Source organism: Megascapheus bottae, chromosome X (genome assembly GCF_031878675.1).
Source record: "Megascapheus bottae isolate mThoBot1 chromosome X, mThoBot2.hap1, whole genome shotgun sequence".
Lineage (NCBI taxonomy): Eukaryota > Metazoa > Chordata > Mammalia > Rodentia > Geomyidae > Megascapheus > Megascapheus bottae.
The window spans coordinates 7,010,356-7,034,305 of NC_143547.1; the positions used below are offsets into that span (position 1 = coordinate 7,010,356).

Below are 23,950 nucleotides of genomic sequence, written 5' to 3' on the forward strand. Positions count from 1 at the left end.
TGCTTTTCGTGGGCTGCATGCTCTTTTCTTTTAGCTTCCCACAGAGGTCTGGAGATCCTCTGTTGCCAACCCAGCTCTCACCCTCAAATCTGCCACTTCTTAGTTCCTGATTGTGTTGCCTAGCCTTTGTAGCCATTTACAACCTTACCCTGCTGAGAGACTTGCAATAGACATTGCCTCTGGATTTCTTGCCTATTAAATACATTGTTTCATTATTTCTCATGCCTACATTTGCCCTCAGTTAATATACAAAATCTTTGAGGGAATCCTTTCAGTACTACAGATAGCAGGAGGGATACAATGTCCTTTGCTTTCAGTTTCACCCTCAGCTAGAATCGCTATCACTCCTGATCACTGCTTAACTGCCACGGAAAGCCATGGCCCAACAGAAGTAACTTCATGTCTGGATGTATAGATTAGGATTTGGAGGAGGGGTGAGATTGGCTGAATATCACATCAATGGCATGGTGAGTATCTATAGTCTCATTCCTACAGACAAAATTGAGATAGACAAAGGAGACCAACACTAGGTTTGGTAAGAGAGGATCAAGTCCACCAAGACAGATGCCTGCATTTCAGGAGCAGACAGCATACCTCTTGTCACACTAACTTCTTCTACACAAGGAAGAACCATGACCCAGGCAGAAAGTGAGAGGAAAGAAGTCAGTAAAACCTTGGAGAATGGGAATTGAAAAAAACATCACTGGAAATGCCTGAAGCACAAAAAGATTCGTACCCAGGGGCCGGGAGTTTGGCCTAGTGGTTAAAGTGCTTGCCTAGCATGCATGAAGACCCGGGTTCGATTCCTTGGTACCACATATATAGAAAAAGCCTGAAGTGGTGCTGAGGCTCAAGTGGTAGAGCTCTAGCCTTGAGAAAATCCAAGGACAGTGCTCAGGCCCTAAGCTCAAGCCCAGGACTGGCAAAAAAAAAAAGATTCGTACCCAACTGAGAGAGAGAGAGAGAGAGAGAGAGAGAGAGAGAGAGAGAGAGAGAGAGAGAGAGAGAGAGAGAGAGAGAGAGAGAGAGAGAGAGAGAGAGAGAGACAGAGAGAGACAGAGAGAGAGAGACAGAGAGAGAGACAGAGACAGAGAGACAGAGAGAGATATTATAGTTTATGAGATCACCAAACTGGCTCAAATATGTAATTGTTTCCAAATGGGGAGACAATTCTGCAGGAATGAAATTATAACCATCTTCAACTATTATGTCATCTCATTCTCTGGAAAACAGAATAGTGTTCCTAAAAGAAGATCATCTTCAAAGATGAAGAAAAAAATGCGTTGACATAATTTGGGAGAAAAAAGGGGCTGGAGGTAAGGATAGTCACCTGCCAAAGCCCATTTGGACGTCTGGTATATGGATTTCTCAAGTTAGACAACTGAAAATATTACAGTCTAAGCATTCTCTCTGTTGGCTGGGGACCCAACAAGAGTGTCAGGCCTACCTCTCCCTTATGACATGAGCTACTGAGTCATTGCTCAGGCTTCCAGGGTGAAGCTACTGTGTTTGCGGCCCATATCCCCCAGAGCCATGGAGCAATTGCTCTTCAATGTCACATTCCGGCTCCCTCTCCTCTTTCAGAGGCAGGTTCATTCTGTTATTATACATCTAATGAAGGCATCCTGGGGAGCCGGGGGCAATGAAAATAGTTCCAACTCTAGATTCCAATGGCAAATCTGCCTAAAAGGCTTGTGACTTTGGGCAAATGACTTCTTTCTTTGATACTCAGATTCTTTATCTATCTATAAATGAGGCTAAGAAAACAAGACAGTCATAGACAAAAAAATAACGGTAAATGGAGCAAGGGACATAAATGTAAGAACTAAGACTGTAAGAGTCTTAAAAGAAAACAGAGTGAAAAAAAATCTTCCTGACATTGGATTTGGCAGTGATTTCTTGGCTAGGAAAATAGAAGTAAAAATAAAGTAGACTTCATCAAAATGAAAAGCTTTTATGCATGAAAGGATACTATTAAGATAGTGAAAATATGCCCCACAAAATGGGAGAAGATATTTGTCAATTATATATCTGATAAGGAATTAATACCCACTGTATAGTAATCAACAAAAACAACTCAGTTCAAAAATAGGCAAAGGATCTGAACAGGCATGTTTCTCTTTTGACAGTTCTGGGGCTTGAACTCAGGGCCTTGGCACTGTCCTTGAGCTTTCTTAAGGCTAGCACTCTACTACTTGAGCCACCACACCACTTCTGGCTTTTTTGTGTATGTGGTACCATATCACAATTCAACCCAGGGCTTTGTGTATGCTAGTCAAGCTCTTTATCATTAGACCATTCTCCCTGTTGAATAGACATTTCTTTAAAGAAGATATACAAATAACCAATAAATGCTTGAAAAGACATAGCTAATCACTAAAGAAATGCTAAAACCATAATGAGATTCCATTCTATATCTACCATCAAAACAAAAGAAAATAACATCTTGAGGATGTTGAGAAATTCGAATTCTTGTCTGGCTTGTAGGAATGTACGATAGTATAGGCACTGCATGATTTGGCACTTGCTAGGTATATACCCCCAAAGAAACAAAAGCAGTGACTCAAACAGATATTTGTATGACGATCATGTTCACAGGAACATTTTTTTACAGTATCCCAAAGATTGAAACCACTGAAATAGCCATCAGTGGATGAATGGATTAACAAAATGTGGCAATACATACAATCATTTCACTTTAAAATGGAATAAACCTTGAAAACATAAATGGACTTTGCAGAACAGTACAGTACATGAAGCAAGTCATACATACAGGAAGAAATACTATGTTTCCTCTTACCTGAGATGCCTGTAGTAGGAAATTCAGAAACAAAAAGAAAAGAGCTTAAGGATTGTTTCATGAAAACAAAGTTTCTAATTAAGATGATGTATGGTTAGTATGTATGGTTATGAAAAATAGTGACTATATTTAATGGCAAGAAACTGCACACTTGAGATGGTGAAATCATTAAATATTATGCATATATTATAAAGGGATAAAACCCATAGTAAAAAGGTTACAAATATCAAAATTACATACACACAAACAGAGATTTAAAAACATGAAAGAAAGGAGGCACTTTACCTTTCATGGATGTAACCAGAACAACATGAAGACAGAGGATGATAAGGAATAACCTAAACATCAGTAAAACTTCTTGAGGTCTGCCAATATGGCCACACCTCCCACCAGAGAAGAGCATCCTGTAAAAAAGTTAAGGGATATTAGATCATCATAGTGGCATCATCACAACATAATATCCCAAATTCTTCAACCAGAGTAACTGGTATCCTGTTTTTTTTTTTAAATTATTGCTGTTTTCCAGAGAATCAGTGGAGATTAGCAATGAAAAGGAAAACTCATGGTTACTAATTTTAAGTTGTGCTCAGTTGAATATTATATTCAAACTGATAAACACAGTAATCATATGAATTTCTGGAAAACACCAACACATGCAAAATACCAAGAGAAGAAATAATCTGGGCGCTGGTGGCTCACACCTGTAATCCTAGCTACTCAGGAGGCTGAGATCCGAGGATCATGGTTCAAAGCCAGCCCTGACAGGAAATGCCAGGGGACTCTTATCTCTAATTAACCGCCAGAAAAGCAGAAGTGGAGCTGTGCACAGTGGCAGAGTGCTAGCTTTGAGCAAAAGAACTGAGGGACAGTGCCCAGGGCCTGGATTCAAGCTCCACAACAGGTGTGGGGGAAGAGGAAGGGCAGAGAGAGACAGAAAGAGAGACAAAGGGAGAGACAGAGACAGAGACAGACAGAGAATCAGAGAGAGATAGAGACACAAATAAAAAGCCCAAATGTTACATACATAATTATTATCATTATGTAAAAGCTAGTTAAAAGACTGTACAAAAACAGAACAGATCACAGAACCTAAATAGTTTTCCTTACTTATGTCTTACATTATAAAAGATACTGCATTTTCTCTATATTGCCTCTTATTCACATTACCTGCATATTTAGTAGGTAGTCAACCGTCTTTTTAAAAAGATTACATCAGAATTGAATTTGAAACTTCATTTGTCTTTCACTTATTCATTCAGTCAATCTTCAATAGAGGTGGATCTGGAGCCTGGTTTGGGTAGAGCTCAGGACACAGGAAGAACTACAAATGTTATAATATGCCTGTTCTACTCCTGTGAAAAAAATTGGCTAGCATAACCCCAGAATGGGCAATGAACTTTTAAATTCAATTCTTATATGAACTTGGCTTTAGAGAAAATGTTAAGTGACTCCTAAAATGTAATAGAAGAAACTAGATCCCATCTCAACCAATAGTTTGGTACAGTGAGATGTGCTTGTCTTCGTAGCTTTGTGGAAGGCTGAGATTAGGAAGACTGCAGTTCCACATTAGCCTAGGTAGAGAGATGTGTGAGATTTCATCTCAGTGGGATGTAGAAGCAAATGCCTATGAACCTAGCTGGCAAAAAATAGGAGGAAGTAAAAAAAATAGCAGAAACGTGAGACAGGTATATGCCTGGACAGGAACCAAAACCCTCATTTCAAAATAACTGGTGCTAAAAAACAAAAGCTAGAAACGTGGCTTAGTGGTAGAAGATCTATCTAGAAAATTTAAATCCAGTATCACCAACAAAAATGAGCCCTGTTATTTAGTAGCCAGAAGCTGTACTAAGAAAATGAATCTTTCTTTGACATGCATACCTTAGACCAGGAAGCAATTCTTTCTCCTTTGAAAAAGAGCTTATATTTTAAAATTAATAAATCACATTATATATTAATACAGTATGTTAATAAATTATAAAATGCCTCTGATTAGTCCCTTCTCTTGCATACTTTTATCTCTTCCCAGCTCATAATGGCATATTATTGATCTTCTCAAATGAGTCACATAAATGAGAATGTTAACACAGTTGGATAAAGTGGATTGATGTGTCTCCAGAGGAAAACTTTGTCTGCTAGAGTTGCATATAACTGTATTGATTGTATCTCCAGACTATAATGTTAACCAAGGCCACCACACATAAAAGAATGTATAATGCATGTGATTCCACTTATATGAGAAGCCAAAGTAGTCAAAAACAAATCAATAGAGTGAGACATCCGTAGAGTGGTTTTATCTTGAAGGGAGGGAATGGTAATAACTCAGAAGAAGACACAAGGTGGGGAGACTTCAGATGGTAGCTAATATTCAGTGTGCTAGTTACATAGATACATCCAATTTGGGAAATTCATTAAATTGTACATGTGTATGTGTGCCATCTGAGGTTTTGATTACAAAGTGAGATCCATGTGTTTTGAGTTTCTGAACTGTTGTTCCACCTCCAGAAATACTATTTGAAAAGCCATTATTTAATGAACCAAAGCACTATAAAATGATCTTCTATTCAAATACATTAGGTTCTACTCCATCTGGAGTTGAAAGAGATGACTTAGAAGGATTAATGCCCAAGTATCTCATTTTGGCTCTGGAAATAGTATCAAAGGTACTGGGGCCTCACGCCTGTATTCAGAAGGCTGAGATCTGATGGATGTGGCTCAGGGAAGTCCATGAGAGTTTTCATCTCCAATGAATCACCGGAAAACCAGAAGTAGGGGTGTGGCTCAAAGTGGTAGAGCACTAGCCTTGAATGAAAGAACTCAGGGACAGTATGCAGGCCCTGAGTTCAAGTCCCAGGACTGGCAGAAAAAAAGGTTTCAGTTGATCAACTGAGATGAATTAGTATACAATTCAAAATGCTAGTATACAATTTAAAAAGTTTCTGCATTTCACTCCTGAGTTTTGGCAACTTCTAGTCAGGGCCTAAACGGTATACCAAATAAGGTTAAAGTTAAATTAGTATATACAGTGAGTACATAGTAAGTGGTTATTGTTTGTTGTGACTTAGGCCTCTGATCAAAATAAACCATACTTTCCTACTGCAGAGAGCATATACTCAACTCAGAATGAAGGCTGGAAAGGCCAGAATGAAAAGAGATCCTGGAAATCATTTAAAACTATATACCATTAGTACTATTTCTAATGATTTTTTTGTGCAATTCCTGTGACTTGAACTCAGTGCCTGGTTACTGTCTTTAAGCTTTTTTGCTCAAGGCTATCATTCTCCCAGTCAAGTCACAGCTCCACTTCTAGCGTTTTGCTCATTCACCCATTAGAAATAAGACTCTCACAGATCTTTCTACCTAGATTGGCTTTGAACTGTGACTGTCAGGTATCAGCGTCCTGATTAGCTAGGATTATAGGCATGAGCCACCTGTACCCAGCAATAAATGATACTTTACCTAGATTAAAATGATTAATGAGTGAGATTTAAAGTGGGGGAAATAGCTTGATACTGTTGAGGGTTATTCGCTGTCATCTCTGGTTAACTGACTTAAGTTAATTATTGCATAGCTGTCATGATGGTCATGGCAGTAGTCAGTATTTTTTTTCTTTTCTTGTATTTGCCAGTCCTGGGGCTTGGACTCAGAGCCTAAGCACTGGCCTTGGGCTTTCTCAAGGCTATGACTTGAGCCACAGGACCACTTCCAGTTTTTTCTGGGTATGTGATGCAAAGGAATTAAACGGAGGGCTTCATGCATGCTAGGCAAGCACTCTACCACGAGGCCAAACTCCCCGTCCCAGTAGTCAATGTTTTTGACACGAGTAGCAGCACATACAGCAATTGTTGCCTAAATCATTGTCCAGAACACTGCAAGCATTTGAGATATTCATATTGAGTCAATTTGTTAGATAATAAGACTGGCACAAGAGGAAGTTAAAAAGAGTGGTAATAGGGCCGGGAATTTAGCCTACTGGTAGAATGCTTGCCTAGCAAATACAGAGACCTGGGTTCAATTCCTCGGTACTACATACATTGGAAAAAGCCGCCTGCCCAGGAGTGGTGCTGTGGCTCCTGTGGTAAAGCTCTAGCCTTGAGAAAGCCCAAGGACAATGCTCAGTCCCTGAGTTCAAGCCGCCCGCCTGGTACACACACAAAAAAAGAGTGGTAGCAAAGAGGTTCTCAGTGTGGATGAAGCAAGAATAAAGAGGAAAACAGAAGTTGACTTAAGCTATTCAATGGTTGATGAAACATTTCTATTAAATACTTTTAAAAGACCTTGCTACAGAAAGTATCTCAGAGAAATAAAACAGACCTTTTTTCAATTTAAAGGATTAGGTTGGACTTAATTATTTACAATAAACCTTTGGTTGAAGACTATTAAAAATGGTAAACAAAGCCTTAGAAGAACCAGACACGAGTGACTCATGCCTATAATCCTAGCTACTCAGAAGCCTGAGGTCAGAGAGATCACTGCTTGACAGGAAAGTCTGTGAGCTTCTTATCTCTAAGGAAGCAGCAAACAGCTGAAAATGGAGCTGTGACTCAAGTGACAGAGCTCCAGCCTTGAGCAAAAAACCTCGGGGACAGCGCCCAGGCCCTAAGTTCAAACCCCAGAACAACGGCAATAACAAGAATAAGAACAAAAACAACAACAACAACAACAAAATACTCATAATTAAAAACATTTAAAAAACATACCAAACAAGCAGCAAGATAGAAAGCAACTATCAGGCTACAGTTGAAGAAGTCTGCTCAGGTCCTAGAAATAGGTTTGGATAGGCAATTCCAGAGTCCTGGAGTCCAAGAGAAATATCTAAAAGTCAGGGGAAGGAAGGAGGCAGTCTCTAAGAAAGCATGTCTTCTTGGTGCCAGACACTTAACTTTGGGAGAGTGTAACTAAAGAATGGCCAAAGAAGGAACCTCTAAATCAAGAGTAATCTGGATAAATATAGGACAAAAAGAACCATTCTGAAATGTATCAACAAAATTGCTTGACAATAGCGTCACCCAGAACTGACGCTAGCAACATCCCATATGCAAAACAAAAACAAAAACAAAACAGAAACCAAAACATCCTACGGATAGCAGACACTGGGTTAACTGGTAAATGCTGGAACTGTTGCATGCTAAACTGGTAACTGTGTATTATTTGTCATAGTACAAAAAAGTCAATGATGAACTATATGGCTGAAATATGATGCTTTCATATTTCCAGAAGCAAATGGAAGAAAAAGCAATGTCTGGTTTATATAGTGGAAAGTGATTTTTAAATAAGCCTTAAGAGCTTTCTGATGCAGAAAAAAAGAACTTTTAGTCAATAAAACAAGTGAATCGATATTAGATTACAAGATCAGATATAAATTATGTACAGTAAACAGACTCAGAAAACCTAGTGAGACATGTTTTTCAACAGCTCGCGCACCTTTCAGTGTTTCCAGTCTCCTGCTTCCAATTTACCAGACTGGTGATTTCCTATGTGTGAATTAAGCAAAGCAAAGTAAAAGCCTACTTTTCCCCCCACTCACCTTTCAGAGTCTTTGCTCAAATTCTCATAGTAAGTATATTCATTGTGTAAATGAGGACAATAGCACAGGATTCAACAATATGTATGAAAGAGCTATCTGCCTGTCTTCAAAGCCAAACTCACAATTTTCAGTATAACCTTGGGCTGTATTGCAATGTCTCTGAACCTTAAACTCTTCATCTGAAAAATTCAATGGATAAAATGACAGAACATACTTTATAGGGTTCTGCAGACACTAACTATAGTAATATAATTATGAAATATTAGCTGTGACTATTAGCACAGTCCAAATAAATGTGAACAAATTTTAGAGTCATTTCTTGCATTCATTTGTCCCATTTACAAATACTTGCTGAGGTTCTGTTTACTTGCAAGGTACTATGCTAAGGATTCAAAAGTTACCTCACTATAAAAGGCAGATACCTTGTGTGCTTTTGAAAGCTTACTTCCACTACTTAGGGTCAGTAGTCACTGGTATAGCCAAATAACATTGATCTTTCAAAAACCAGGCATAGAAGACTTTTTCTTCATGGAGAGAGTGCATGAAGATCACCAACCTGGCCTAACAGAGAAACAAGAGATTGGACACACATACCTTCTTTCTAGACTTGGTTTCCATCTCCTCTTTATTCTTATCCCTATAGCAGGCAATGCAAAAAGTTGGATTAGTCCAGAATTTGTTGCTGAAGGAATTGTTCTATGAGTATGTAGAGAAGAGACACAGGAGAAGAGACTTTCCTTGAAACCATCTTCAGAGTGTTGGTTGGTATTTGGGTTGGGGGCCAGGAAGAGTCATCACCACATCATTTAGATCCTTCAGAAATTCATAATGGAGTAGAAGGCACGTACTCTGGAAAACCAACCCCTCCAAACCCACCAACATTCTGAGCCCATTCTTGTATTTGTTTTCCAGTAAACTCCTTCAAGTCTAAGCCTGGACATTTACTACCCATGTGATGACACTCACATGTTTGAACCTCATTTAGAACAATAACTGGCTAGTAACCATCATTATAACTATGTGTATTATATATCCTATAATTATTATAGGAAAATCCCAATTTATGTTAATTATAATAAATAGCTGTATTATTTGTAATATGTTGATCATTTATTATCAATGAAATATCAGGTATGACAACTATTTGTATGTTTCAAAAGAAAGATGAAATGATAAGACTAGGAATGTAGCTTAGTGGTAGACCATTTGGCTAGCATGTTTGAGACTCCGTATTTAAGCCCCAGTAACACAAACAAAATAAAAAGAAGGGAAGGAAAGAAGGAATATAGGAGGGAGAAAAGGGGAAAGGGAAGGAAGGAAGGAAGGGAGTTAGGAAGGAAGGAAGGGAGGGAAAAGAGGAAGTTTCAATATTGATGCATTTAAGTTTCTATATAGAAGGGAATCAGGGAGTCCAGAACAGAAATGTGGTTGGAGATATCTTTGATATGTGCATGTGCACAGTATTCTAGTAAAAGATCACGTTAACCTTCCATGCTAAAATATGACAAGGTCCACTGGAACAGAGGAACAAGTCGAGAGAATGGGAAAGGTTGAGGAAACAGTGAGGCAGAAATCCAAAAATTCCTATGTAAATAATCATTATCCTTCTTCAGTTTTTACTGCACCATATAATTTCTAAATGTGTACTCATTCCAAAATCTGTACCCTTTTATGAAAGTCTATTTAAAAACAATTGGGTTACCAAGAAAAAAATGGGTCAACAGTAGAACCCTTAAGGGAAAAAAATGTCAGGGAATGAGAGCTCCAAGTAGGAGTAAGGAGTTAGAAACAAAACAAAGAAAAAAATTAAGCTGTGATAAGATGGGAATTAAGACTGAAGAAGGAGCAGAATCTGAAAGCAAAAAACAAACCAAATATCTTCATCAATTTTTTGTCATGATACTAAGGCTTGAACTCAGTGCCTAGATGTCTCTAAGTCTGCCTGCCTCCCTCCCGGGCTCTCCCTCCCTCCCTCCCTCCCTCCCTCCCTCTCTCTGTCTCTCTCTGTCTCTGTCTCTGTGTCTCTGTCTCTGTCTCTGTCTCTCTCTCTCTCTCTCTCTCTCTCTCTCTCTCTCTCTCTCTCTCTCTCTCTCTCTCTCTCTCTCTCTCTCTCGGCTACCACTCTACTGCTTTGAGCCACAGCTCCACTTCCAGCTTTTTGGTGGTTAATTGGAGATAAGAGTATCCCAGACTTTCCTACCCAGGCTGTCTTTGAATCATAGTCCTCAGACCTCAGGCTTCTGAGTAGATAGGATTACGATATGCGCCTCCAGTGCCTGGCCAATTTTATAAGATAGACCTACTCTTACTCGCACGACAGAAAGTTCAGAAAAAGGTAGAGAAACTCTGCACACATCTACAAAATGCAAACAAGAAACAAATGGAAAATTAGGTCAAGGAAATGTTAGGTCTTCTGGGCTCTAGAAGCCTTTCAGTTGAAAGATTTACATTGAGGCTTAAATTTGCTCTCAGAGTTATAAAAAAATGGATGATGTAAAAATCTGTTCTTAAAGAACTTACACTGGAAGATCAAGCCTATAGTTACTTTGAAGGTTAACCTTGTTTGTGTTTTAGTAACATGCATTACTGCCCCGCTCTAAGATTTCATCAATAGCACGACAGGGTTATTGTGACCAGAGCAGATCAAGGGTGAGATGGCCTCCTCTAGAGAATATGATTCGTTAAGAATAGCTTTATGTGTTTGTGTCTTAACTTGTCTAGAATCTAAACTCCTTGACCATGTATGTCTCAAGTGTCCAAAGCCAAAGCTCCACAAGGGCTGAATAGATAGATAGATGACTGTTGAATAAGTTTGGCTCAATGTTAAAAACAGAGGAGTGAAGCCATAGGAATGGTATGAGTGAGGAAAAGACTCATGCTGGGAAAAGAAAACAAGGTGACTACCCAAGATACAGCGCTGTTGACACGATTTAGATCATTTAAAATCACCTATTATGCTTTACTTCAAAACTAAAACACAAGTATATCTATTAGCTCGGGTCACATAATAGTCTCCTCTCACCTGTTCTAGGGATATAATAATGTTCAAATCAAGATTTACAAGAGGAAACAAATACCAAATTAGCTTGGAACTAACTGAATTACCCTTACTCTTTTTATTAACAGAATGTCACTGTAGAAGTTCAATTGTCAAAGAATCCAAGATAGGTTTTCAAAGAAGAAAGGAGTTAAACAGTGAGTTTCTATGGATCACAATATAGTCTTCAAAAGAAAAAGGGCATTTCCTCTCAAAGCCTTAAATTAAAGCTTAATGTGTCAAAAAAAACCCCCAAACCCCCTGTATTTAGTAATGTTTGAAGACTGTAAATCAAGACCAACCATGTTTGCCTATCCAAGGATGAACAAATTATAAACACATGTCCCAGTGCTGAACATGGAATGGATGTAGGATTACCAACCAACATTTGTATAAATAATCAAAGAAACAAATTAATGGTGGCTTGTGTATGAAAACACTTTCATTGAACGTTTGCGAAAATGAAGATTCCTCTATAGGGATTTCTGATATTAGTCTTGGTGAAATTTCACAACTCAAGTATGTTGCTTCTTCCAAAACCTTATTGATGATCACAATAAAGCACTCTTAATGGTTCCTGGTAATCCAGTTTATTGATGAACAACCGGAGGCTCTGTTTGCTTCTTTGGAACACTTTCAGGTAGAAAGTAGGGCAAGTTACAATAACAGTTGTTTTTCCAAGTGGTTTAAAAAATTTAAAAAGTCTAATAATAATATTCAAAGCTGGAGTGCATGGGGGGAAATAAACACTTGCATACACCATGATGGAAATGTAAACATTAAGCTTCTGAAATTGCACATGTGGATATATACTTTTTAATATTAACCTTATGTGTGTAGAAATTCGAATTCCAGACAGCACCTCTATAGAAACACTGGCATATGCCATGGGCTCGTGGCTCACAACTGTAATTCTAGCTACTCAGGAGGCTGAGATCTGAGCATAGTGGTTCAAAGCCAGCCTGGGCATGAAAGTCTATGAGACTCTTATCTTCAATTAACCACCAGAAAACCAGATATGGCACTGTGGCTCAAGTGGTAGAGCACTAGCCTTGAGCTGAAGAGCTCAGAGACAGCGCTGAGGCCCAGAGTTCAAGCCTCACAACCGCGCCCCCCCCAAAAAAAATGAAACACTGCTACACAAACAAAAATATAAATATAAACCCACTGTCATTGCAGGTTTTGGTGGGGTGAGAAGGGAAAGTTGAAGCACCCATCAGTAGATGAATAATTAAATGATAATAAAGACATTTAATGGAAAATGAGGCAATTCCTAAAATATGTTGATTTAGTTACATTGACACATAGAGTCAATTCATAGAAGGCAAATATAAAAGGAAAGTTTCTTAATCCATATTCTTCTATATACACATACAGGAGATGTTAAGAAGCAATCATAGCTGTATATGCAAATATTTATTATATGGTAATGTGAGTAAACACATATTAAAAACCCAGAAGAGAACCCACCAAACTTCCACAGATAGAAAAGTGATAGAGGCAAGGCTGAGTCAAATTTTTACTTTATAGAAAACAGTCTGTTTCTTCTGGTGAAGAAAGCAAAGCAGAGGAAAGGGCAGAAAGGACTCCTAGGAAATGATCAAAAATGCAAGCATGGATAAGAAGATAGAAACCCTAATGAAGGAAACGTTACACAGCTCAGTAAAGGAAATGAAAGATGAAATTAACACCGGGAATTGACATCAGCAAAGAGCTAGGAGACATGAAAGACTCTAACTCTGTATTGCAAAGCACACTTGAAAGCATAGGCAATAGAAAAAGTGAAGTAGAAAACAGGATATAAGGAGTTGAGGACAAAGCAGAGGAATTAGCACAAAAAAATCAAAGGCAGGGCCAGGAGTTTGGCCTAGTGGTAGAGTGCTTGCCTAGCATGCACGAAGACCCGGGTTCGATTCTTCGGTACCACACACATAGTAAAAAGCCGGAAGTGGTGCTGAGGCTCAAGTGGTAGAGTGCTAGCCTTGAGAAAGTCCAAGGACAGTGCTCAAGCCCTGAGCCCAAGCCCAGGGCTAGAAAAAAAAAATCAAAGGCACGAAAAAAACCATTCAACAACTGGCAGATTTGGCTACAAGATCACATATGCGCATAATAGGGATAGATGAGGGTAGAAGAATCTAAAACTAAAGGTAGTAAATACCTATTTAACAAAATAATAACAGAAAACTTCCTAATCTCAAGAGAAAAAATCTTACCCACCCGACAGAGGCACACAGAACTCCTGACAGACAGGGTCTGAAACCAATACCTCTAGCACACTGTAGTGAAAACCCTGGACTTAAAAAAAAAACAAGGACTTAATTTCAAATATGGCAAAATCAAAGAGGGAACTTCAAGGAAACACAGTTTTGAATAAAAACAAGTAGAAGACTAGTAAACACAAGAAGAGGAAGAAAACACACTACATTAAAACCAAGCAGCAGCAAACATGACATTTTCTCCATAATAACATTAAACATCAAAGAGCTCAACTCTCCAACCAAAAGACATGGAGCAGCACATTGGATCATGAAACAAAATCCAACTATCATTTCCATATACAAGGAGCTCAGGAAATCAACTCCACCCAAAGCTAAGAAGCCAATCATTAAATGGGCTAAGGAGCGCAGAGGAGACTTCTCAGAGGATTAGGTAAGAATGGCAAAGAAACACATAAGGAAATGCTCATCATCCCTGGGCAGACAGGAAATGAAAACAACTCTGAGACTGCATCTCACCCCGGTTAGGGTGGCCAACACTGTAATTCAAACAACTGTTAGCAGGGATGTAGGGAAAAAACAAACCTATTGTACTGTTGGTGAGAATGTTAACTAGTAAAAGCACCTTGGATAGCAGTCTGGAGGTCTCTTAGAAAACCCCAAACCCCCAAAAAAACTAAACATAGATCTTTCCTACCACCCAGCCATACCACTTCTGGGCATCTAGCCAGAACATCACAAGCCAGGATAACATAAACACACTTGAACACCCATGTCCATGTCCACTGTTACACCATTCACAATCGTCAAGCTATGGAAACATCCCAGATGCCTTACAATCGATGAATGGATTAAAAAATGTGGTACCTATATACAATGGGATTTTACACAGCCATTAGAAAGAATAATATTATATCATTTGCAGGGAAATGGATGGACCAAGAACAAATCATGTTAAGTAAGTTAAGCCAAGCTCAGAGAAACATATGGTGCGTGCTTTCTCTCATATGTGAACGCTAGATCTAAAATACACTGGGACATAGTAACTTACACATGTCTCTAGGCATTTACACACAGTAAGACCAAAGGAAGATACTCTTAGGAGAAGAACAGCAAAGGAACCACACTGATGAGCATCTCATCATACAATACAATATTCATCAAAATAAACTCCAGGAAGTGGAAACAAGAGGTTTTTTGTCTTTCTGTTTTTCTTTTCCTTTCTCATTGTTTTGCTTGTTCATTTATCTGTCTTTGGGTGTATAAGGCAGGGCACAGAAATGGAGGGGAAAGGGCTAAACAAAAGCAGGAGTGGTACACACTAGACAGGAAGTTGAAATTGAACTGTAAAACTTGTAGGTGAGGATGGGAGGGAAAAACTTGGAGAGAGAGAAAGAAACAGAAGGAAGGGGTGACATTGTGTAGAAAAAACTATACTCTTTACTTGCCTTCTATAACTGTAACCGTCTGTATATCACCTTTACAATAACAATACAAAATCTAAAAAGAACTCCTAACTCAAGCCTGGCTAAAGTTCAATGTCATTTCCCCTTGCCCAGCTCTAACCCAATGAGAACGGATTCTGATCTCAAAATCAAGAAACCAACTTTCAAGTCAGGAGTACAAATTTACTCAAGCCAATTATGGAAAAGATAATATGAACATTTCATTTTCTTTTCTTTTTTCCATTCTTTCGAGGCCTGGGCACTGTCACTGAGCTTCTATTGCTCAAGGCCAGCACTCTACCACTTGAGCTACAGTGTCACTTGCAGCTTTTTCTGTTTGTGTGTTTCTGAGGAATTGAACCCAGGGCTTCATGCATGCTAGGCAAACACTCGACCTCTAAACCACATTCCCAGCCCAGTGTGAACATTTTGAGTGGATTCTAAAGCCCAGACTTAACAAAAGGCCTTCCCATCCTTTAACCTGTCCATTTTCTGTTGCTTCAATTGCTACTACTCCCCCACTGGCCCTTCATGTTCCAGAGAAACTAAACAGAAAGCAGGATCCGACAGTACTAGCACTTCAGTAACAAAACATAGTGTCTGTCAATATTTGGGGTTCTAACATCATTGAAAGCAAAGGGCATGTCACAAAAGGAACTTTATCAACTTATGTAAGACATGGCACCGAACACAGAAGTTTCTCAGAGAAGAACATCAAGCTCACCAATTGCCAGGATTAACTGAAACCTCCCACAGTTACAGAATGCCTCAAACCATGACATCAGGAGGGCTGGAAATGCATCCAACTTCCTCTATTTATCAGGTTGGCTAAAACCCAGTATACTAGACTGGCAAAAAAAAAGTCAAGCAGACTTTTTAAATGGTTTGAGTGGGAAGGAAACTAACATTGGGTGTGCTAATATTCTTGATTCAGTACAGAAGTTCTGGGGGTGTGTATCCAAGAATCAGAATGCCCCCTCTGGTGACCAGCATATCCTCAGTGTACATGTAACCTAAAAAAATACCATGCACACCAATGCTAGGTGTGGTGGCTCACACCTGTAAGCCTAGCTATTCAGGAGGCTGAGATCTGAGGATCAAAGTTCAAAGTCAGCCTGGGCACTAAAGTCCGTGAGACTCTTATGTTCAATTAACCAGTGGAAAACTGGAAGTGGCACTGTGGCTCCAAGGGTAGGGTGGTAGGTAGTTTTGAGCTGAAAATCTCAGGGACAGCTCCCGGAGTTCAAGTCCCATGACTGGCAAAAAAAAAGTAGACAGGTAATAGAAGCCCCAAGTCATTCCTCTGTCCTTTGGCATAATAAGACCTTGGTCTAAGGACCCATAACACAAAACACAACATGCAGTAACTGAGAGGGCTCAGTATTTCATATATCACTCAGACTGAGGGCCAGAGACAAGCTCAACATTCCAGAAAATGGCAGCAATAACATGGAAGAAAACTGAATGACAAAGAGGTGTTGGCAAACTAGGCATGGGGTCAGAAATTGGCAGAAAGGCTCCACCAACAGTATTAAAGAAAAGAAACTGCGTGAGTGGAAGAGAGGGCACAGGTTGGGCTTATGGACATAGGCAGATTATGTGTAGTTCTAGATGTTCCATTACTAACTCAACTATACAAAATAGGACTCTTCCTCACATAAACTAGTTTGTTCGGTTTTAGATGACCCTGTTCACGAAAGTTACATTGTGACATGGCTCTGGAAAATTCTAAAGGTAATTCACTTAAATCTGGTGTGAAAGCACATGTTTGTAATCCGAAGAAGCAGGGTTATCTCAAGTTTAAGGATAGCCTGGGCTACCTGGTGAGTTCCAGGCCAACCTGCCCTGCATAGCAAAATGTTGTCTAAAGAAAACAAATTAATAACAAAAAGATAATCCATTCAACAAACAAGTACCATATGTCTATGTATGTTCCCCAAACAAGGTCACTTTGCACAGTCGTATAAGCTGTACCCTGACTAATGGTGCCTGGCCAAGTGGAAGAAATGGAGCTTGAGTTCAGAATTCCAGTGTTTCAGGAGTGGGGGGGGGGCATGCACCAGCTGTGGGAAGTAACAAGAATACTGAAGAAAGGCCCCTAACCCAGTTTAAAGAAAAAGATTCAGAAGGGTTACCTCAAGGAAGTAACGAGCAGATTGTATCCTAAAAGATAAGGCAAGTCCCTTAACGGGACGAAGGGAGCATTAATTCTATGACAGGGAAGAGCTTAAATCAAGACAGAGACATAGAACTTGAATTAAACAGGAGTTCTTGTATCCATCCCTATTAAATTGTGGAAGAGACCAAGAGCATTTCCAAATTGCAATGCTGAGATATCTTGGAAGGTGACCTCTTAACCAGTCTGGTGGGAGTCTGTGTGTTAAGGTAGAATGAACCAGGCTAAAAGTGGCTGGTGTCATCCTATTTTTCTGTGATGCCCAAAGATTTATTTTCTGTCCTGGTCTCTTTTCTGTTCTTTGGCCTTTTCTTCTCCTTCATCCCACAATTTCTGCTTGGCCTCCCGTTCCTTATCTAGTTGTTTTTTTTTTTCTTTGCTAGTCCTGGGGCTTGAACTTAAGGCCTGAGCACTGTTTTGGGCTTTCACAAGATTAGAGCTCTACCACTTGAGCCACAGCACCACTTCCGGCTTTTTCTATATATGTGTTGCCAAGGAGTCAAACCTAGGTCTTTGTGCATGCTAGGCGAGCACTCTACCACGAGACCAAACTGCCGGCCCCTCCTTATCTGGTTTTAAGCTTGCTAAGTACACCTCAGGGTCTGGAATGTTGCTGACTGCCTCTGCCCCAAGTTGGGGAAGAGTTGAAAGACTATATGATAGGCCAGGTATGTCCATCATCCAGATACTTATAAGGTAGAGGAAGGAGAATCTGTTTGAGGCTAGCCTGAACAACAATTTAGCAAGATTCTATCTCAACAAATAAGCTGGGCATGGTGGGATATGTCTCTAAGCCCAGCTACATAGAAGGCACAAGTAGGAGGATCAGGGTCCAAGGTAAACTTTAGGCAAAAAGTACCACAGCACTCTGAAAAAGAACTGAAGCAAAAAGGTTTCTAGGGGCATGGCTCAAGTGGTAGAGCACCTACCTACAAGCTGGAGACTGCGTTCAATTCACAATATTGTCAAGAATAAAACACCACACAGCAAGAAACTCACTTTTAAATGGTTGCCTGACCTCCAGTTCCAACTGTCTGGGTGACTCCATCTAACATGACAGCACTAAAGGTGTTTCCTTAGAGGGCATGGCTTTCCTTATGAGCAGTTCTCATCTCAAAGGTAAATGTATCTGCAAGGAGTCGCCAATAAACCATCTAACAAAAAGAACTTATACTTGAATATTTATATGCAAGTCTTATATTAAGCTGTATGCATATCAAGTAAACTAAAAGTGAACTTTCTTCCACTTATATTAAAATACATCATCAGGGCTGGGAATGTGGCTTAGTGGTGGAGTGCTTGCCTAGCATGATGGATGAAGCCTTGGGTCCAATTCCTCAGTACCACATACACAGAAAAAGCCAGATCTGGCACTGTGTGGCTCAAGTGGTACAATGCAAGCCTTGATGAAAAGAAGCTCAAGGACAGTGCCCAGGCCCTGAGTTCAAGCCCCAGGACTGACAAAAAAATAAAATAACATATATAACCACGCATAAAAAAGAATTCTAAATAACGATTGCAACACCAAACCAATCTCAATGGCCATGAATGAGGTTTCCAAATTAACTCTGTAACTTCTCTTTCCACTGAAATGACAATCATTGAGCATGTCCCTCTATTTAAATTATATTTCCAAGCTGTTTTTCCTTTTTTAACATTTTTATTATAATTAATAGAAGAGTTACAGTTGTATTCACCAGATAGAAGGTGCATTACTTCACTCGAATCTGTTTTTTTTCTTTTGCAACCAAACAAACCTCAGATGAGGAAAAGAACAAACCATTGCATATACAGGATGAATACTACCAAGTAATTCAAGAAACTGATATGTCAAGTTTTTCTTTTTTTCCTAAGGCTGTTGTATATTGTGATACCTGGGCTAGGAATTAATGCCAGTAAATGAAAATTTTTGTTTCTAAATATATTTTCCACTTGAGATACACTAAACTCTTAACTGCTCCTTAGTTCAATTCCAATTCCAGGGGGTAAAAGATGAAGAAACACTTATAAAGTTTTTATAGGTCCCATTTGTTGGAAATGAGTAAGAAGTAATATTGTCATCTGGCTCTATTTCACAGATAAGCTGTGTGTGGAAGGTAAATATTGTGACGTATTGATGTATTTTTTTAATTCAACCTTAAGAATGTTGTGTCTGCCAACCCTGCTAGAAAAGAAATACCCATCCTTGCTTTTTTTTGTGCTAGATGACAAAACTGGCTGCCATTCTTTCTATCCCATTGTATGCCCACATGTGACTTGGAAGCTCTTGTGAAAAAGTAGTTTGCTGGGCTTCAGTGGCTCTGTCTGTATCCTAGCTACGCAGGAAGCTGAGATCTGAGGATCACAGTTCTAAGCCAACCCGGGCACTAGGGTCCATGAGACTCTTATCTCCAATTAATCACTCAAAAACCAGAAGTGGTACTGTGGCTCAAGTGGTAAAACACACACACACACACACACACACACACACACACACACACTCACACGCTCATGCACGCACACACATGCATATGCACACATATGGTGAAAATAGGGCAGAATAGATAGGCCACATCAAAACATTTGCTGGTGATAGTATGTCTTGGAGAATCATTTGTCACTGTGACTTGTCGGGACTCCCAAGCTAATAGAGGGGAAGTTTAATAAGAAAATGGATCCACAAGCCAGACACCCAGAGGTTAAGGTGTATAGCCTGGGCTAAGAGAACCAGAAATGTATTTATAAGTACAGGAAACAATGTACTGTGAGTAGTAAAATTCTTAGATTTCCATTTGTTTACCACACAAATAAAAGAAAATCAATTAAGATCATCCTGCTAATGACATCAATCCACTCAGTAAAACTCAGAAGCCAGAAGGTCATTTCTTAAAATGCTTTTCTTTCCTCTTCCACATTTACAGTCTCTACTTAATTCCCACTCTAACTTATTTTTTCTCCAGAATGTTGGTTTCTCAGACCTTTAGAAAGCTTGCTTTTCCCTGATGTCTTGGAACCCACCATTTGCTTGCGGTCGTAACATTAATGTTCAGAAAGGTCAAATTAGATGTAAGCGTTGGATAAATGTTTGCTTTCTTTTCATGATGCTGTGAACAGGACCCTTTTCTCTTTTAGGATTCTCTGGAAAAGTTTTCTTCTTTTCTAGATGTATGCGCTTCAAAACAGACCACCAAATATTAGGTGGACAGACTTTCGAAGCTTTTTTTTTTTTTGATGGTAGTGGGGCTTGAACTCTGGGCCTGGGTCCTGTCCCTGAGCTCCTCAGCTCAAGGCTAGCACTCTACCACAGTCCTCAGACCTCAGCCTCCTGTGTAGCTAGGATTACAGGCTTAAGCCACCAGCACCCAGCTTTCAAAGCTTTTTATCAACTAACATAAGTGGGAAGCAACTCATTTCCTGATCATCATTTAATACTCTAATCTGCCGTGTTCTTGAAGAACAGAGGAAGACTTGGTTCAAGAATTTCCCAATATCTCCTTTTGTATCTATAGACCTATACTGGCTATAGAACCTCTCTCTTAAATTAGAAGATTACTTTTCCTTGTTTTTGCTCCCCCTTCCTCCCTTCCTTTCTACAGAATTCTGTTTGGTAGCTTAGCTGGCCCCAAACTTAACGGTTCTCCAATCTCTTTGACTCGCCAGGTATGCTCAGCTCATCCTTTCTTCTCTCTTTCCTTCCTTCTTTCATTCTTTATCTCTCTTTCCTTCTTCCACTCCTTCCCTTTCCTTCCTTCCTTCCTTCCTTCCTTCCTTCCTTCCTTCCTTTCTTCCTTCTTTCCATCCTTTCCTTCCTTCCTTCCTTATTTCCATCCTTTCCTTCCTTCCTTCCTTTTTTCCATCTTCTCCTTCCTTCCTTCCTTCCTTCCTTCCTTCCTTCCTTCCTTCCTTCCTTCCTTCCTTCCTTCCTTCCTTGTACTAGGGTTTACACTCAGGACCTTGCTTTTGCTAGGCCTACCACCTCAAACCATTCCCCCAGTCTGTCTCTCTGTCTCTGTCTCTCTCTGTGTCTCTGTGTATGTCTTTCTCTCTGTCTGTCTGTCTCTCTGCCATGATCCTCCTCCTATTTGTACTTGCCATTTGAGTGGTGTAACAGGCCCATTGCATTTGAATGGTGTAACAGACACATTGCAACATTACTGCCTTTTGGTTGAGATGGGGTTTCATGCATTTTGTCCTGGCTAGTCTCAAACCATAATCCTCTATATCCCAGCCTTCTGAATAGCTAGAATTATGGGCATGAGTCAACATACCAAATATCCCATTTGTTTTTAAAAATCTTTATTTAACATGTTTCTGTTGTATAAATATTGTGTTCATTTCATTAGGACATACCATATTTATTTATAATGAACCTTCTGTAATTCACCCCCTCTATTGCTCTCCATCCTAGGCAAGCACTCTACCACTAGGCCAAACTCCTGCCCTGACAGAATACTTTTCTATGTATTGCCTCATAGCTGTTCACAGAATAGCTGCAGGCAGGGTAAATCTGTGCACTGAGTATGCACACTGACATTGCTATAAAAATCAACACCAAGAAATGTGACACAAAGAAGATCATCTGGAATTGTGAATGTAGATAGTGATATTGGATCTAGGGGTCACAGAAGGTGGGAAAAATTAGCCCAGCACAGAGGCAAGGGAGGGTAAGGCTCATAAGTGAGTGGCTTGTTCTACACTGGAACCCTGGCCAATGGGCCTTCTCACCACAGCCCTTACCCCTCTGCCAGCCCCGACCACAGCCCCCACTGCAACCTGACACATGTGCCAACATTCCACTGTGGCTGGGTTACAAGAATATGGGATACTTCCTCAAAATGTTTTTGGCCTTCATATTCATATCCACTAACTCAATTTTTCCCCTTAACACCAAGTCTGTGTAAAATAAATTGAAAATAAGGATGGTGTCAACAACAACACTGGCATTGTTAGCAGTCGATGCCTGATTTGATAGGGCACAGAATGAAATGGAAAGTGGGGACAGGCTGCTATTTGCCGAGCTTGTCCATATTCAGGAAAAATATCCCAGCTGTTGCCTAGCCTTCTGTTTTACTTTAAAATTCTCCCTCTTTAGGGATTTTCTCTCCTAAAGCCTCAGCATTACCTGTTCCTTTTGCTTACAGAAGTCTTCAACTAATTTCACTTGGCTCTACTGGAAGTGGTTATTTTTAATATTGGATGGTATGAGGTAGGGCGGGGAAAGCTCCAACGGGAAGCCTCCAGTGATGGAAACTCCTCTATCGCTAGGGAACTTGGCTGCTGCCCCAAGCCTGGCCTCCCACCAGAGGAAGGGTCATCCATTTTCTTCTTCTTTTTTTAGTATTATCCTCTTTGACCCACCCAGTGCTGAGATTTTTTTTTTCTCGGTGTGTTTTTTCCAGGAGACCTGGCAAATAACAACTTGACAGGTTCAATGGTTTTCACTGACAGCCTGAATGGAGTCCTCCGAAGATTGCAAAATGACACACAAACAGGCCATAAAAATTCTACCTCCCACGGGCGTCTGGACACTGCTTTTTCCCAAATGACCCCCTGCATTGCTACAGCCTGGGTGGCTTTGCAGTACTTTTTAAAGTGATTTTTTTCCCCAAAACTGAGCTGTTCCAAGTAGTGTAGGAGTATTACTTTTTTTTTCCTTTTCAAAGACTTGACTCCCCAGATCCTTTGAGACAACAGGAATAGGCTATATGAGTTAAGTTTCTTCCAAAGCAAATCTTTCACCATGAGATCCCAAAGATTCAGGAACCATGAAGTACTTTGGGTCTATGAGTTGCAAGGTCTGTACATCACTTTAACATACGGAAGAGGAAGCAGCTATAGTATTTGTGTGACCAGTTAATTGAATCTTAATTTCTATGAGTGCCCAGGAAAGCCACTGTCAGAACATGTTTCTCCAATAGCCCTTCTGTCACCCAGATCTTGATCAACAATGTGCATGTTGCTATTCAGCTTACGGAATGACAACAAATTAAGGATAATTATAACAGTCACTGATATTTACTGCCTCGCAGATTCTTTCCCCATAAAATGGGAATTGCCACCATATTCATGTGAGGAGTAGTGCCATTCAGAATAAAAGTGCTCGGCCCACAGTTTGGTTTATATTCACAACTGCTTGTGTTGGCACCAATACTGTCTGCTTAGGTGTGGGGGGCATTCTGCTAACTGATCCTGGTTCATCCATGGGCTGTGGGTGAATGTGAAATTGATTATGATTCTCTACAAAAGACTCTGTCTGCCATAAACTCATGGATCTTCCATCCTCTTTCCTCTTTGGCCAGCCCACCATGTACTGTCTTCTCCCATCATGCCTCCATATGCCTTTGCCGTCACTCCCCTTAACATAACCACCCTCAACAAGGCAGCTAATAGTCAAACTCGACACTTCAATATGAAGAAACCCATGAGCATTTGCTCATTCAACCAATTGGGGTGGTTGAATTAATGACTTGGGTCTTGTTTTAGGAGTTTGGGGGCTACGGAAAGAGTTCATTTCTTCACATTGCCTATGAATCTCCCAGGAGCCATCCCCACTTGGCCGGTCAGTAGGACACCCCCATTGCATGGACAGCAAGTACACTGTCATGCTTGGATGTTTTCCCAATGAACAAATATGTGATGAGTCAATACACGTGCCCAGGCACTATCTAAGGAGCTAGAAGTGCAAGACAAAACTGTGCCCCTCTGGGTCATCCATACCAGTGGGGCATTCCGACAAATGCAGATGGAAATGGAAAAAAATCTAAGTTTTAAAA

At 39.9% G+C, this 23,950-nt stretch overlaps 1 protein-coding gene across 1 annotated transcript in view; it reads right to left on the minus strand.

Moving 5' to 3' along the window:
• The window catches only part of Adgrg2 (adhesion G protein-coupled receptor G2), a 101,927-nt gene that overhangs the window by 58,923 nt on the left and 19,054 nt on the right, over window positions 1-23,950 (minus strand). The window contains exon 2 of the mRNA XM_090326742.1: window positions 3,086-3,204. Coding sequence (XP_090182868.1) covers window positions 3,086-3,203 — 118 coding nt within the window. The 5' untranslated portion in view covers window position 3,204. The remainder of the gene's footprint in view (window positions 1-3,085; window positions 3,205-23,950) is intronic.